General features: G+C 41.9%; 1 protein-coding gene across 1 annotated transcript in view; it reads left to right on the top strand.

The window, feature by feature from the left end:
• Positions 1 to 16,761, top strand: part of LOC105931166 (UHRF1 binding protein 1-like) — a gene marked incomplete at its 3' end in the record, with an annotated part of 29,476 nt that extends 12,715 nt beyond the window's left edge. Inside the window, 15 exon segments of the mRNA XM_036149156.1 lie at positions 206 to 368; positions 4,966 to 5,004; positions 6,894 to 6,985; positions 7,208 to 7,397; positions 7,492 to 7,632; positions 7,780 to 7,947; positions 10,121 to 10,301; positions 11,080 to 11,163; positions 11,292 to 11,453; positions 11,532 to 11,678; positions 11,852 to 11,970; positions 13,231 to 13,372; positions 13,460 to 13,653; positions 13,749 to 14,498; positions 16,139 to 16,761. Of these exon segments, the coding sequence (XP_036005049.1) occupies positions 206 to 368; positions 4,966 to 5,004; positions 6,894 to 6,985; positions 7,208 to 7,397; positions 7,492 to 7,632; positions 7,780 to 7,947; positions 10,121 to 10,301; positions 11,080 to 11,163; positions 11,292 to 11,453; positions 11,532 to 11,678; positions 11,852 to 11,970; positions 13,231 to 13,372; positions 13,460 to 13,653; positions 13,749 to 14,498; positions 16,139 to 16,761 (3,195 nt within the window).
• Positions 16,762 to 17,643: the final 882 nt, after the last annotated feature.

Genomic DNA, 17,643 nt, shown 5'->3' with positions numbered 1-17,643 from the left:
CCCTGTTGAGGAAATGTACCTTAATGACAAAAACAGACAGTTTAATTGGCCGTATAGCCCGCTTCCCAGCCCCTTTAGATGTGGTTGTTTTTGTATCAACACCTCATGCACCAGCAGCATATCAGGTAGCGACTGTTTGCCAACAGCTCCTTTTTTTCTATAAATATCCTGCGCTAAGCTCGGCACTGCCCCCGTTGTCTTGCAGGTTTGCTAAGAACCTGTCGCCGGACAAGATCAACCTGAGCACGCTGAAGGGCGAAGGCCAGCTGACCAACCTGGAGCTGGACGAGGAGGTCCTGCAGAGTCTGCTGGACCTGCCCACCTGGCTGGCAATCAACCGCGTGTTCTGCAACAAGGCTGCCATCAGGGTGAGGGCTTTGGTCATTTTTTTTTCTTTTTTTTTTTGGTGATAGTTCAGCATTTAAAGTGAAATTCTGCCCTACATGGTTTTATTTAAAGACTCAAGTGAAGCAACAGTAGAAAAGCATCCCTCTGTCACGCCATCCATCCATCCATCCATCCATCCATCCATCCATCCATCCATCCATCCATCCATCCATCCATCCTCAGCGCCCATTATTTCATCTACCCCAGGGGTGTCAAACTCATTTTGGTTTAGGGGCCGCATTAATCTTAATCTGATCTCAAGAGGGCCACACGAGTAAACTCATTGCAAGATTAAATAGAACCAATAAATGTGGACTTGTTGTTGATTTTTATTTAACTTTTACACAATATATTATGAATAACCTCAGCGTTTTTAAGAAAAGTTTGTGCAATTTCAACAGTACTTTTACTCAGTTAAACATTTACTTGTGCATTATGCATAAGAACTGATCACAGTGATTGTACAATGTTGAAAAACATTTATTCACATTTTTTGGAACTTAAAAACACTGTCTTGCATGACAAAATACATCAAACAGATAAAAATTAAGAAATGATTTTAAAATCAATTTTCCACATCTGAAGCTCAGTGCTACCATCTGCTGATTAAAACACAGCGCCCCTCGTGGACAATATAGGAACTGCAGATTTTCAATTAAACGAAGTACATGTTTTTTTTCAATAATTGTTTTATCATTCTCTTCCTTTTATCTCCTCTTTCTTTCACCTTTTCTTTTTTTCTTCTTGTTCTTCCTTTCCTCTCCTACTTTCCCATTGTAGTGTCCATATCATTTGAGATATTCCCCACATGAATCATAATAAAACTATTCACATTCATAAATCAAGCGGAGCACTATGGCAAAAGCAGTACTGCTCCACTTGTGAAAGTCAAATCTGATGAGCTCTTTTTGGCATTAAGACAACAATTCTTATTGCCACATTGCCAGACAGGACATTATTTTTTGTTGAATAATGATAATGCATTTAGCCACCGGGCCGGACTAAATTGTTCAGCGGGCTGGAATCGGCCCGCAGGCCGTATGTTTGACTCCCCTGATCTACCCAAACGTCTGCCTTGCTCTGTGTTTACATGCACACCAGCTACATCATGCATGACTTTGGTCTCCAACGGTTTCCTGCTCATTGGCTGTGGGTCAAGCCCAAGAGCAGACTTTGGCACACCCTGGAAAAGCTGAGAGAAGCTTTATAACCTATGACTGCACATCTGCTCAGACCAAGGTCCACGTTCCACCGCGTCTCCTTTTCTCTGCTTAACTTTCTCTTTAATTGTTTTAGCTCTCTTTTAGTGGCCATTTTGTCAGGGAGCAGCGCAGTAACCACCGTCCTTTGTTCACCCATTGCTGCCCTCCTTTTATCCTGAGTATTTCTGCCGCCCGCAGCAGTTTTTCAGCTGCAATCATTTACTGGAAGCATTTTGGAGTCGGAGGCAGATTTCTTTATGACAGGTGGAGCTGGTGAATGGAAACCGTTTTTGCTGCTTGGATACATTTAATAGTTTTTTCTTGAAGTTTTCGGTTTTAAGCTGGTGTAAAATACGAGAACACAGATGTTTATCTCACTTCCTCACATGTTCAGCTCCCCGTCTCTTGATGCATCTTCCTCTTGTGGAGATAAACCCAACACTGTCGTTTTCAGCTAAAAATTATGCAAAAAGAAGATATTTGTTGATTAAATTAAGACTATAAAACAGTACATCCACAGCCCATTTCAGGTTTATTACTAAATCGGTTTCCTTTGATAGGAAATACTTCAATGCCAAAATGAACCTTTCCCAATAGGGCAGCACTTGGTCTTCTACAACATCTCACATCTTTGTAGCAAACCAAAAGGAGGATCTTTGAGTCATCGTTTATTAATCTTCTCCCTTCAGCTCCTCTACTGGTTTTCTGCAGGACAGGTCTGAGTCATGAGATTACCACGGAAGGTCTGTTGAACTATTTCTGGGTTTATTCACCCATATTCTGTGGTTCACTATAGACCAAAAGAGGGATTGACAACCCATTTTAATTTTTCCTTCAGATTACGCTATTTTTTTTAATCTAAAATGTTCTGTTGATTCAAAAAGTTCACCATGTAGTAACAAGGGAGGTATTTGGAAGAGGAACAGGCCCACAGCATTACGGATCCTTCACCGTTCCTAGCAATACGTCTGATGTGGAAGACCCTTAACAAAACTCCTCTTATTTATGTTTGCTACAGTAGGACAGAAAAACCTTTTGTTTTCTTAACTTCATTATTTATAAAGTCGGCATCACAATGACGCATTGGAAAGGAAGGAAGTTGTAGGCTTTACTGTTGAATAACAGACTATATATATTATTTTTTACCTCATGTATGATTATACCAGAAATCCAGGTATAAATAATTACCTTTACAATGGGGGAAGAGACCAGAATAAAAGCATTCATAGTCAAAATACCAGTCATAAACATAACATGTAGCCTTTTTTCTGATACATTTCCAAAAAACAAAAAAAAAAAACAGCATGTAGATGGCATCTAATGGTTGTCACAACCTCAAGATGCCGGTCTTTGCTGCAGTGAGCGTGTTTACCTCCTTTACAGTCCTCAGTAGATAGATTTGTCTCCTAATGCAGCCTTTTTTTTTTCTTTTTTTTTTACAAGCCAAAGTTTTTACTTTTGCTCTGGACTCATGACTTTGGACGTGGAACGGTTTAAGGGAGCCTTCTCCTGATATATGAAGCTCAGCATGCCGTATTTTAATGCTTCATTCTCTCGTTTAAGTCTCTGAAGAGAAATTGGTCTTTTTGTCTTATCGTATTTATATCCCAGGAAAACAAGAAGTCATGAATTACTAATTAAAGGTTCCTAAAAAGGCTCAAATTTTATTAATTTTATTGAAAATTTGAGTAGTTATACAAGCAGGGAGGTTTCCCCCCCACCACATGAATACATCTACTAAAGTTAAATGTTGGATTTCTCCAAAAATATCAGTGTGGGATTATGCTGCTGCATTAAAAGACGCATTAATGTTTAAAAGTATTTCTACATTGCTGCCACTATGAGAACAATAATAGATTTGGGAGCAGTTTTCCATTTCTGATGCATGTAACTTATACAGGTTCCTTTTTATTATAAAAATAAATTTAAAAAAAAGGTGAATATTGCGTAAAAGTGGAATATTTTTGCTGGTCATCTCAGAAAGTGAAACTGTTATTTTACAGAGATTCATTACACATAAAGTAGCATATTTTAAGTGTTTATTTCTTGTTACGTTGATGATTATAGCTTACAGGTAAAGAACATTCACATTAGACCAATCAAGAAAGGATTTTTTTAAGTACAAATGTAAAGCTTTTGATAAGTCGGTACATGTCTTTGCACTCAGTACTTGGGTGTGCCTCCTCTTACATGAATCACGGCGTCAATGAGGCCATGTGGGACTCCTGAGGTGTGATGGAAGCCCAGATCGCTTTGATAGCTTCAGGTCATCTGCCTCGTTGGGTCTGGTGTCTCCCATCTTCCTCCTGACGACAACTCATAGACTTTCTATTTCACTGGCCAATCGGGAACAGGAACACCACGGTCTTTGGACCAGCTTCTGGTACCTTTGGCAGCGTGGGCAGGTGGCGAGTCCTGCTGGAAAATAAAATCAGCGTCTCCACACAGCTTGCCTGCAAATTGGAAGCATGACGTGCTCTGGAGTTTCCTGTTAGTCGGCTGGTTTGACTGGTGACCTGAGAAAACAATGTGGACCAGAACCAGCAGATGACACGGCACCAGAAACCATCACTGACTGTGGAAACTTCACACTGGACTTCAAGCAACATGGATTCTGTGCCTCTCCACTCTTCCTCCAGACTCTGGGACCTCCATTTCCCAAATGAAAAAGGAGAATTTCTTCCTTCCACTCAATTTTCTGTTAATCTGCTTGGATACAGAACTCTGTGAACAACCAGCTTCTTCAGCATTGCCTTTTTATAGCCCCCCCACACCCCCCCCCCACCCTCCCTGTTGATGGGTGTCCATCACCGTCTTCTGGACATCTAAGTCAGCAGTCTTCCCTGTGATTGTGTCGCCTGCTGACTCAGAGCGAGATGCCGTTTAACGTCAGGAAACCTCTTGAGTTGATTAGCTGATCAGGATGTGACGCCATTTTTTTTTTTTTTTTTACTTTCTTCACAGTGTTCTAATTTTCCCAGACACTGAACTTTGGGTTTTCATTATCTGCAACCCATAATTATCAAAGTGACAAGAAACAAAGGCTTGGAATATATCCCTCCATGTTTGATGATTCTATATAATGTGTGAGTTTCACTTTCTGAGCTGACTGGCCAAGAATATTATAGTTGGTTTTCCTCTGTGAGCTAGCAGCCCCCTGCTGGCGTCTCTCAAGATTTCTGTTCCAAACAAAGCGAGTGAAATGTTTTTAATCCACTTTGAGCATCAAACCCTGATTTGTGACTGTGTGGGAATAAAAGCTGCCAATGAACACACGCCCTGCATCCGTTCTACAATATAATTTGACGTGGGCTGTAATTCAGCTGGCTCTAGTGCCCTGTTTGTTTAAACTTTAACTTTTTTTTTCTACTTGCAGATACCGTGGACAAAATTAAAGACGCACCCAATTTCTTTGGTAAGTTTATATTCTTGTTTCTTACTTTTTTTTTTTTAGATAATTCAGTCTGCAAAAAAAATAACTTTTTAAAAGCTCTGCTTATGGATAAAGAAAATTAACTAAAGTAGAATTGGCAGGACAGACTAAAGGTGATCTTAGACATTCTCTAGAGAAATAAAGAAGTTTTTCTCAAATAATATCTGGGCAACCAGACTTTTGAACCAACCCCATTCAGACAAAAAGAAGATTTTTTTTTTTTTTGTGCATCTTTGTTGTAGAGGGATAATTTGAGCCCCAGACCAGAGCGAATCATCTTCTGCCCTTAGTTATCCTTATCTTATTGTCACATATCTCTCAACAACAGGCCCTCGTTATCATATGTCATATATTTTAAGGCAGATTAATATATTTGAAAGTGTCTAATATTTTAGGACCGTTCAGTTAAACTTACCTGCTCTTCCAGCCACATACACCCAACTCTATGACGCGTTTAAGTAGTTTTAATCCTAAAAAAACGCTGCTGGTCGCTTCGATAGGCCGGTCCTTCTTTGTGTCTTTGCCGTGGCGGCCATCTTTCCCGGGGCAGGTGTCAGGTTAACAGTCTCCGTCCCAGCAGTCACATGGGCTCTACACCTGGATGTTGTCCATGTAGCTCATACAAGGCCTCCAGAAAGTATTCACACCCCTTTATTTGTTGGCACAGACCATCAAATACAGAGTTCATCTAAAACCAGCTTGAGTACAGTTTTTGTTCGGGGATAAAAAAAAAAAATTTACACAACTGGAACCGAAAAGATGAGATATTTTGGCTTGTGTATTTGCAGCAATGGTTTAATCTTTGTTTAAAGCACATTTGGCAGCGATCACAGCCTCAGGTCTTCGTAGGTATGTCCCTACAAGCTTGATAGACCTGTTTTTTTTTTTTTTTTTGGAGGCGTTTCCTTCCACTTTCTTTTCTGCAGATCCTCTCAGTCTCAGTCAGGTTAGATGGGCACCGTCAATAGAAAGTGTTATTAAGATCTTTCCACAGATTGTTTAATTAGAAGCAAGTCTGACCTTTGCTCAGGTCACTCAAGATTATTCAGACTACTCCTAAAGCCTCTAAATTGCTATTTTAGACATGTTTGAAGATGATTTTGAGTTTCTAGAGAACTCTGAAGGTTTACTTAAAGAACCGCTGTGTCGGCTGCTGTCGTTTTACCACCTTGTTGCAGCAGCAGAAAATCTTCCCCCTGGATAAGAAGTTGCCACCACCATGCTTTAATTTTTTTCCATTATTTGTTATGTACAAAAGTGTCTAAAAACATGTTTTTTTGTCATTGTTAGGAAACACTCTCAAAATGCATCATTTAAGAGCATTTTTGTTTGATAGGATCACAACATGACCGTGTTTCTGTAGGAGAGGAGAGGGTTAATCACGTTTTAAAGGTGCATGTTAGCTTTTTAAGTGCAGAAAATATATCTGCACATCAGTTTGACCGCCCTGCTTCATATGTGAAGCATGGTGGTGGCAGTATGATGCTGTGGGGAAGGCTTTGCTTTAGCAGGGAAGCTAAATTAGACTTTGTTAAGAGACCAAGGGAGCTAAACGCAGGGTTGGAGGCTGTAAAAGGCTGGAGATTGTGGAAAAGGTTTGTCTCACAGCAGGAAAAGGACTAAATATGTAAACATTAGCGCACCAAACACAGAACGGGGCCAACAGACAAGGTTCCTGAAATTTTCTGCTTCCTCTTTGCTTCTCGACGTTTTCCCTTCAGTCATTTTTTTGTTTTCTGTGTCCCTTTAAACGGGAGTCTTTGGCTTCTGTCTGCTTTCATGATAAAAGCTGCTGCAGCCTAACGGTGGAGACAGCTGACAGTACAGAACAGGTTTTTGTTTTTAAGGTAAAGCTATGCCTTCTCTTTCAGACCCTGGATAAGGTGATCATGGAAATGAGCACGTGTGATGAGCCCCGCCCACCTAATGGTCCGTCTCCCATCGCGACAGCATCTGGTCAAAGGTGAGCTTTTGTTTTTAAACCAGGTGAATGGGCTCTCTAACACTCTATTAGTGCAATTTCATAAACCCTGACCCAAAGCAGGAAGATGCACCAGTATATAACTAAATCTAATTAAAAAGCTCTGGTTTTGTAGCCTTAAAGATGAATTTCTATACAAAAAACAAACACGCTGCCTTGTATTACTTTAAGCGCTGCTAATCACCATGTTTGTCGTCTGTACAGCGAATACGGCTTCGCTGAGAAGGTGGTGGAGGGCATATCGTTATCCATCAACTCCATCGTCATCAAGATCAGCGCCAAGGCTTTCAACGCCTCCTTTGAGCTCTCCCAGCTGCAGGTGTACAGCGTCAACACCAGCTGGAGCATCAGCGACCTGCGATTCACCCGCATCCAGGATCCCCAGAGGGGGGAGGTGGGCGCCGGCTCTTTTCAGAGTCAATTGGGTTTGATTAGGCCGGCCTTGTTTACAGCGCTCTGGTTCGTTGCCGTGTTTTTTTTCGCTCCAGATCCTGACGTTCAAAGAAATCAGCTGGCAGATGATCCGCATCGAGGCCGACGCCATCCAGAGCGCCGAGCACGAGATGCTGAGCGCCCCCATCCGCCTGATCACGAACCAGTCGAAGATCAGAGTCACTCTGAAGAGACGGGTTAGAACCACACACACACACACCGAAGCGTTTGAATAGGAGTTAATAAATTGCCTTGAAAAGATTTGTTAAGCTTATTAGATGCCATCTGCACGTTTCATGTTTTTACAAGTGTATTTTTTATTTATTTTTTCTTCCCTGGTGCAGATAAAGGACTGCAACGTGGTGGCCTCAAAGCTGATTCTTATCCTGGACGACCTGCTGTGGGTGCTGACTGACTCCCAGCTCAAAGCCATGGTGCAGTATGCAAAGTCCCTCAGCGAGGCCATGGAGAAGTCTGCCCAGCAGAGGAAGAGCATGGCTGCAGACGATCAGGTAAACCTTCATCGCACATGTTCCAAATAGTTTCAGACTTTCTGAACACGTCGCGTGTGGTGAATGTTTCTCTGTGCTGATTTTATGCCATTCGTCTGCTGCCCTCTCTGTCTCTGATTGCTGCGTCCACGGTCTGAGTTCATTTCCTGTTCAGGTTAACCTGTTAAATGGCAAAACTTCTTCCTGATACTCTAAATTCATACCAGTCACCCTCCCAGCATTCTCCCTTCACAGTCACTTCAGGTCTGAAATCTGCTCTGACACGCCATCTGGGGGAAGGAGATGAGCACTGCAAATCTCACATCACCCATGTAATTAAAAGACGAGATAAGAGACACCTTTATTGTCCCACATTGAGGATATACGGGCGTGACAGTGGCAAAAACACAGAGTTGTAGACTAGATTCATATCTTGAATGACAAGCTAATTTAAAGTTGGTAACACTTTATTTGAAGGGGTGTACATAAGACTGACATTACACCGTCATAAACATGACATGACACCTGTTATGAACATAAATGACTCTTTATGAATGTTTAGGACTGTTGTCATTAATTGTCATTCGGTAAATTATGACACAATTAAAGCAAAGTTGACATTGTTTAAAATGTCTTTGTTATGACAGGCTTGATTTGGGATTAGGTTAAATTTAGGGCTTGATTTGGGATTAGGTTACATTTAGTGCTTGATTTGGGATTAGGTTAAATTAAGGGCTTGTCATAACAAAGACATTTTAAACAATGACAACTTTGCTTTATGGCAAGCCCTTAATTTAACCTAATCCCAAATCAAGCCCTAAATTTAACCTAATCCCAAATCAAGCCCTTAATTTTACCTAATCCCAAATCAAGCCCTAAATTTAACCTAATCCCAAATCAAGCCCTAAATTTAACCTAATCCCAAATCAAGCCCTAAATATAACCTAATCCCAAATCAAGCCCTAAATTTAACCTAATCCCAAATCAAGCCCTAAATTTAACCTAATCCCAAATCAAGCCCTAAACTTTGTTTCTGTTAATGTCAAGTTGTCATAACAAAGACATTTTAAACAATGTCAACTTTGCTTTATGACAAGCCCTTAATTCAAATTAAGCCCTAAATTTAACCTAATCCCAAATCAAGCACTAAATTTAACCTAATCCCAAATCAAGCACTAAATTTAACCTAATCCCAAATCAAGCACTAAATTTAACCTAATCCCAAATCAAGCACTAAATTTAACCTAATCCCAAATCAAGCCCTAAATTTAACCTAATCCCAAATCAAGCCCTAAATCTAACCTAATCCCAAATCAAGCCCTAAACTTTGCTTCTGTTAATGTCAAGTTGTCATAACAAAGACATTTTAAACAATGTCAACTTTGCTTTAATAGTGTCATAATTTACCGAATGACAATTAATGACAACAGTCCTAAACATTCATAAAGAGTCATTTATGTTCATAACAGGTGTTATGTCATGTTTATGACAGTGTAATGTCAGTCTTATGTACACCCCTTTAAATAAAGTGTTACCTTAAAGTTAACTTCCAAAGCAACAGAGAATGAATTTATCAGAAAAGGGAAAAAATGTTGCGCAATATTGATAATATTCATGTAAAAACGCAATATTCAAGTTAAATGGAGGAAAGAGAGCTGCTGATTTACAGAACGACATGGGAAAAACTATGTAATGTTGGCGGGGAGCGCCCCTCTTGTACAATGGTAGGGGAAACACTGTAAGATAAATAGGCGTTTTCTTTACTTGAATGGTCTGTTTTCTTGTCTGTTTGCATCTGTGTTGCAAAAATGTTATACCCCATGGAAGCTAAAAGTTACCAAAACAAATAAGTGTTCCAGTAACATACAATAACGACAATATTGTGGATGGTGTTTTTGTTAAAACAGTTTTTAGGAGGATCAGTAACAGTACAAAAAAAAATCATGTTAAAACCTTGATTGGAAACTGTAGGTATTCAAAATTCCTATTTTGTGAGGGATAATGCAACTGCAATAAAAATAGTTTATGGCATTAAATTGACACATCTGTACCTGATGAAGGGTCCTGTAACCACTAAATTCAAGCATTTATGCTTATCAACAACAACTTTTAGCACTTAATTACACCTTGAGAGAAACGGTAAACATAAAAAAAACCTGCTGAAGCGTTAAAAGATTCTGTCCGTGTTCACCAGGTGTCGTCGCCGCCCCCTACAGCCCAACAAGTGCGCACCCAGCAGACGTCCACGGCCGCTGACCAGAGCGCATCCATGGCCAAGCTGTTCAGCGCCTACGATGTGTGCGAGACCTCCCACCACCTGCAGATCACACATCTGGACCTGCACATCTGTGATGACATCCACGCCAAGGACAAAGGTATCAGAAACTGTGGCTTACAAGAACAAACGGACAAAATATTTACGCAAAGTAGATGCAGTAGAGCTTAAAGTGGAAGGAAAATAATGCCTCATTTTTGCAAGTCACAAATAAAGTGTTAAAACTTTGGCTACGTCTCTAAAAGCTTTCCACATCTAAAGAATTAAAGACCTTTTCCCTTTCAAAAGTAATCAAGCCCAGTCAGATTGTACAGAGAACATCCATGAGATGCAGTTTGACCCATTCTTGCCCCAATTTCTCAGGTGGCTTTAGGTCTGAACTAAATCAGGACCTTTCAAACTTGCTTTATTCTTAAACCTTGCAGATCTGACCTTATATTTAGGGTCGCAGTCCTGCTGGAAGTTGAACCTCCTCCCTAGCTTCATGCCTTTTGCAACAGGTCCTCCTCCAGGATGACCCCGAGTTTAGATCCCATCAGCTTCCTGGTCCCAGCTGTAGAAAAGCATCCACATATTATGACGCTGCCACCAACTTGCTCTGCTTTGGGGGTGGGGTGTTTGGAGCGAAGTGCAAAGAATTTTCATAAATGTCAAAAGTAAAATTTTGGTCTCCCCTTCATTGCTAGAGAATAAACCGTGACTTTCTTGCTGCTCTTCCACATTATTGCCCTCTTAGGAATCATTTTCTTTCCACTTCATGATGATGGACTTATTTGTGTTGGTCTATCACAGGTCTGAATGAAAAAGAAAAAACATGGCAGCTTATTACTTTTGACATCCATCCTATCGTTGTTTTTTTTTTATTTCCTACTCCAAAGCCACCAATAGGAGGATAACAGGTGGAGCGATGCAGCTTTCCTTCAGCTCCATCACCCTCGACTACTATCCTTTTCACCGAGCAGGTAAAGTCATCAGTTTATTACTTCCTTCTTCTGCATGTTGCCTCTGTTTCTTTTCTAGTAACATCCAAAAGAAGAACCCGTACTGCAAACATTCACCTACCCGGTCTCGTGTTCGCCTCTTTTCTCAGGGGACAGTTGCGTCCACTGGATGCACTACAGCGAAGCCACTAAGACCAGAGAGAGCTGGGCGAAAAGCCTGCTGGACGAGTTCAAGGCCAACGTGGAGAAGTTGAAGCTCGCAGTCAGAGACCGACAAGGCCCGGTCGCCGCGCACAGCTCCCCGCGTCATGGTGAGCCAGCATCTTTGAGCACGTGCGATAAATAATGGCTCAGCAGGACATCATCCCTGTGGGTTTTCTGTCCCTCAGTGTCCCTTAAGGACGAGGTTTATGAACCTCTAGGAGGTCAGGAGAGAGCAGAAGGAGAAGTAGGGCTTAGGGAGGCAGATGGCGGACTCTTAGATTGGAGCCCCTACACAAAACCTCCACCCCAGTGCTGCTGGTGCCTAGAACCAGGTACCATTGTGTGCGCGTGTGTGTGTATTTGTGCGCACAACCGGGTGCGGTGATGCACACTCGCTGAAGACTCAAAGTGGCTGCAGTTTGTCTCTGTGTTCCTTTGTGCGATTTCATTTATTTTTTTTCCTTCCTTATTCTTGTTGCTTTCCTGTCTCCTCCTTTCTCTCCAGGTAAGATTAACACTTCCTCCTCCAGCGCTTCCTTCAGCCCTCCTCCCCCTCAGACTCCAAAGACCCAGCTCATGTCCAGCTCCATTGTTCTCAGGATGGCAGACTTCAGCATCTACCAGGTCACTGCAACACACCCTGCAGTGCCTTGCAAACCGTATCAAACATTTTTAGGATTTTTCATGTGTTAAATATTTAAAATTTCATGTGACCAACATAAGGAGTGAAATGAAAAGCAAAATTAAATATTTAAGAAAACAAAATGTGAGAAGTTTGGCATGCTTTTGTCTAATTACTATATAATTACTGTATTTTTCATAGTTTGGCTGATCCTGCGACTTATAGTCAGGTGCTACATATATCAAACATATAAAATGCTGTTAAATGTTAATTCATACTGACCAACATGACCCAAGGAGTAAACATTACCATCTATAGCCACAAGAGGGCTCTCTAGGCTTGTGAAAACCATGCTGCTCCTGTACCACTTAAAAATGTATTGAAACATTAACTTATAGACAACAAAGACTGAACACAATGTTGTTTTGCTGTTTCAGTATGCAGCGGAGCGTTGCATGGTGCAACGGGGGTGTAGACCGCAACAGAACCCCGCCACTAGATTGTTCATGAAGCTAATAATAGCTAGCATTAGCGTATGTTGTCCGGGCGGTTTACAACTTCGCTGATGAGTTCAAGAGCCTTACTGATGTTTCATATGTTGCTCTCAAACACATGTGCCCTACTGTTAGCTTAGCACGTAGCTCCGTTAAGCTCACGGTCTAGTTTCAGTGTAATTTTCACAACTTTCAATGTAACGGACTATAACATTTAGTAAAAAACAAAACAAAACTGGGGGGCAAGGAGTATTGTGTCAGGCGGCTTGTGGACGTAGTGGACACAGCGTGGACGTAGTGTGCGTTGAGCTAATAACAGTTAGCTTGTTAGCTATTGACACCGAGAGGTTTTCTCTTGGAGAGGAACATTAATCACCGTTTTATGTCGCTCTCAAACATCGGCGCATTTACTGACCCATTTCAAAAATAATCTGTTACAAAACTTGTATCGGTCGATCTTTATATTCCGGAATGACGTATAGTGCACAAAATATGGCAGTACATTTTTTTTCTACAGCTTTAAATGGCATTAAATTACTAGTACCCACTGAAGAAAAGCATCCCCGCAGCATCATGCCACCATTCACAGGGTGACGTCACGAGTCTCTCTCATGAAATCCCAATAAAAATGCATAGATGTTTATGGGGTAAAGGTGACAAGATGCATAAATACCTGTGTAAGGCGCTGTGTATGAACCAGCTGAAGCCACACAGGCGTTTTTTTTCCCCCCCCTAACATTGATTTTTCTGGACCTCGTTGTTCTGAAGGTGTCAACAGCAGACCAGCGGCGCTCCAGCCCCAAAACCATGATCTCCTGTAATAAGAAGTCCTTGTACCTGCCTCCAGAGATGCCGGCCATCCATGTTGAGTTTACAGAATACTACTTTCCTGATGGGAAAGACTACCCCAGTAAGACTTTAACTCCATCCGTTCTCCGTTTCTTCCTCCCTTTATATCAACACTTGACGTTAAATTCAACATCTTCTGCTCCGGCAGTCCCTTGTCCCAACCTGTACGCCCAGCTCAACGCTCTGCAGCTGGTCCTGGATCCTCGCAGCCTGGTGTGGATCAACCTCTTCGCCCTCGACCTCAGGCAGAGTCTGGAGCAGTTCATGGAGATCTACAAGCTCAACGACTCTCAGAAGCCCGACGAGCACGTTGACATCAGGGTGGACGGCCTCATGCTGAAAGTGAGAGCTTCACTCTGCGCTACGTTGTGTTTGGTGTGTGAAAAATGTTTCCTCGCATGCGTTTATTGGCTGTTTTATCTCTCGCTCTGCGTTAGGTGGTGGTTCCCACTGATCAGGATGCCTCCTGCCCTGCAGACCTGCCTCGCTCCATCTCCATCCAGACGTCAGAGATGGTCGCCACCAACACCCGACACCCCTCCAACTGCACCCGCTCACACCTCGAGGCCCTTTTGCAGGCCTTCGAAGGGGAGGCCTTCTTCTCGCCGTCCTTCTGCTCTTTCCCCCGCTCCCCCTCCTCGGTGGCCATCCTCCACCCCGTCTTCCAGCAGCACGCCCACGAACACGACACCAAGCTGCACAACGTCCACCAGGGACTGGACGTTCCCACCATGGGAACCGACGCTCTCAAGATGCCCGCCGCCACGGACTTTTGGGCGCTGCACTTTGCCCAGTTCTGGGTGGACTATGAAGGCACCCGTGGGGGCAAAGGCCGGCCGCAGCCCTTCGTGGACTCGTTCCCCCTCACCGTGTGGGCTTGTCAGCCCGCAAAGCTCGTCCAGCATCAGGAGAGGCTGAAAGACTCCGCAGGAGCGGGACTGTCCAGGAGCTCGTCGGCGGAGGCGGTCGCGCGTCTGCAGAGGAAACGGATGCTGAAGGAGTATTACAGCACTGACGGCGCACCGGCGTCGTCTCTCTGCAACAATTCAACACTGCTGCAGAGCAACGGGCTCCATAAACCCCACTCGTTGGACAGCCTGCCCAGCTCCTGCTCTTCATCGTCGTCATCAAGTAACGACGCAGACGTCCATCTGTTGGTGCACGTACAGAAACCTTTAAGCGCTCAGGTATGTTTGTGTTGTCGTTCACTAAAATAATAAAGGTTTTATTAGTTGCTTTTATTGTGACCAGGCGCTTTTTTTTTTTTTTTTATTTCCTTTATTTAACCAGGTAAACCCTGTTGAGATCTGGATCTCATTTTCAAGGGGGACCTGGGCAGAAATCTGCAAAAACACTACAACCTGGTTACAAAAATAAAACCAATTAATACATATGCACAAATATAAAACAATAAAAACAATTTAAAAGCAGTGACACTGTTTCATACAAGCTTGTTGTCTATCTTTAAGAACCGCTCGAAATAAGTCCAATGAAATAGTTTCTGACATCTTGAGCTCAGACTGGAGCTGATTCCACGCTACAGGAGCCAACACACTGAATGCTTTCTTTCCTTTATCAGTTCGAACACGAGGAACATGTAGAAGGATAAAGTTATTTGAGCGTAAAGCATGTGAACTACTAGATCTATGCAAAAGAGAGCTTAAGTAAGTTGGTGTTAGTCCAAGTAGAGATTTATAGATCAGGATCATCAAATGATTGTTTCTCCGAACACTTAAAGGAGGCCAATCAGCTTTTGCATACAAATCACAATGATGTGTCAAACGTCTACTCCCAGTTATAAACCTTAAAGCACAATGATAAACAGTATTCAAAGATTTCAGACATTTGGTTGAAGCATTCATATATAAAACATCTCCATAATCCAGAAGTGGCAGGAATGTTGCTGCAACCAATTTACTTCTAGCTTTGAGTGAGAAACACGGTCCATTTCGATAATAAAACCCAATCTTCATTTTCAATGTTCGTAATAGATTTGCTATATGATTTTTAAAAGAAAGTTCATTATCTAGAATAACACCAAGATATTTATAATTACTAACAAACTCAATTTGTGCACCTACTGCAGTGGTAAGGAATAGAGGGATTTCTGGTAGTTTAGCAGAGTGGGAGAAAACCATTGCCTTAGTCTTATCCACATTCAAAACCAACTTCAAAGTTTGTAACCGAGTTTGAACTACATTAAAAGCAGACTGTAAATACTGTAGTGCCTGTGATAATGATGAAGAGTTGCAGTACATTATTAAGTCATCAGCATAAAAATGATAAAAAGCATTTGACAAGTTGACGCACAAATTATTTATATAAATGGAGAATAAAAGTGGACCCAGAATTGAGCCTTGAGGTACGCCATTTAAAATAGTTAAATTAGAAGACGTGGAGCCAGCTAATTGGACTCTCTGGGTTCTGTTTGACAAGTAATCAACTATCCACATGGTAGCTTGATGTGAAAGCCCAATTTTGTGTAGAATTTCAATTAAAAGCGTGTGATTTACTGTGTCAAATGCCTTTGATAGATCGATAAACAAAGCAACACAATGTTTTTTGTTATCATGAGTCTGGATCAGATCATTGAAAACCTTTAAAGTTGCAGTAACAGTACTATGTTTTTTTCTAAAACCGGACTGTACATTTTGTAAAATACAATTGGAATCTAAAAAAATCTTTAGTTGATCTGCAACTAACTTTTCAAAAATTTTTGCTAGGATACATAATTTAGAAATTGGTCTGTAATTGTTTACCTGCGATGACTCCCCACCCTTGAAAAGAGGCTTAAATCTTTCCTGTTTGTGTTTTTTTTTTTTTTTAGGTGAGCCATCAGCAGTATGTGTTTCTGATGCACCTTCTGCGCAGCCTCAAAACCCTGCAGCAAACACTCCAGCAGGATCTGGAGGAGATGCCCTCCAGGAGGGAGCGCAAAGACGCGTCCCACCACGCCGCCGACCACAAACCCTTCACCTTCTGCCTGGGCCTCCTGCTCAAAAGCGCCGAGGTGTCCCTCCTCATGAAGCCTATACCCCAGCCTGAAGGTTCAGGATCCACCGTAGGATCCGAGCTCTCCCCCTCAGAGAGCAGAGCAACTCTGGAGCCAGCAAGCGACGCGAGAGAGGGGTCTGCGAAGGGCAATGAAGAGCCCGGGTCTGAAGACCGAGGAGCAGCTAGACAGCCTAGCACTGTAGACCAGCTGTTATGTGGCGCTGTTCCAGAAGGGGGCGCCACTCTGGGTCCTGCTCCACTAATTCCCTCCTCCACTTGCGAGGAGAGGACTCCGGCTAAGATTACTGACAGGGGGGCTTCAGATGAAGGGGGTGAGGCTGTGGGGGACGGGTTAGCATCCGGGGATGAAGTAGCCGCTGGGCTGGGCGACCCTCTGACTGAGCCAAGTGACAAAGAGAAGAGTGCCGCTTTAAAAATGCCTCAGTCAGTATCCAGGTAAACGTCTCTTTATTTCTCATGTCATGTTGCTTATAGTCACAGTTATTAATTTTTATGTGACATGCTTTCACTCTGCAGGCTGTGCTTTAAGCATGAAACGCTTGCAAAATGCGTCGTTCTAAAGCTGCATTTAAAATAAGCTTGATTATCATGCTTTTGTTTGTAAAATGTGTAAAAAAAAGGGGTCTATTCAGAATTAAAAACATGCACTATTTTACCCATTTACAACCAGGGGAGCCTGGTTAATTGGATTCAGCAGAGATCCATGGGCTTCAAGGGAAGAGCCGTAGTTAAAAAAAAATCCAAACACACAATCTTTTTGTTTTGTTTCAGTTTTTGTTTCAGCAGGTTTTTGAGTCCCTTAATTGATGGAAACAAAATGTGTTGCTGTAATTATGTATGGGAGTAGAGTCCAGGTAGTTTTTCTCTTTTTATGTCCTCAGCCCCCTTTTCATACCCATTTATTCAACCACGGCATGGTTGCTAATTGATCTTACTAGTTAAATGTTTTTTGTTTTTTTTATTATGCTTTTTTCAACTACAAAAACACATTACAACAGTATGACAGTGGGGGGCAATTATACAAAATCGACCAGTAATCCTCAAATATATGCATCTCCAACTTCAGTTTAGAAGTAATTCTTTCCATTTTGAAAATATTATGAATCTGATCTATCCACTCATTTAATGTGGGTGTTTTCGATCTCAACAAATATCAAATTATAACTTTTTTAGCAGCCTCTAATAATACTCTTATTAGGAAAACATCAGTTTTTGAACTAGTTAAATGTTTTAATGCATTGTGGGGCAAAAGAAAGAGGGGCAAATCTCATATATAATTTAATTTAATTGTAAATTTTTGTTTAGGTACTTTTATTT

This window comes from Fundulus heteroclitus, chromosome 17 (assembly GCF_011125445.2).
Source record: "Fundulus heteroclitus isolate FHET01 chromosome 17, MU-UCD_Fhet_4.1, whole genome shotgun sequence".
Taxonomy (NCBI): Eukaryota; Metazoa; Chordata; class Actinopteri; order Cyprinodontiformes; family Fundulidae; genus Fundulus; species Fundulus heteroclitus.
The sequence above is the reverse complement of the archived record's forward strand: the minus strand, read 5'-3'. Positions and strand labels throughout refer to the sequence as shown.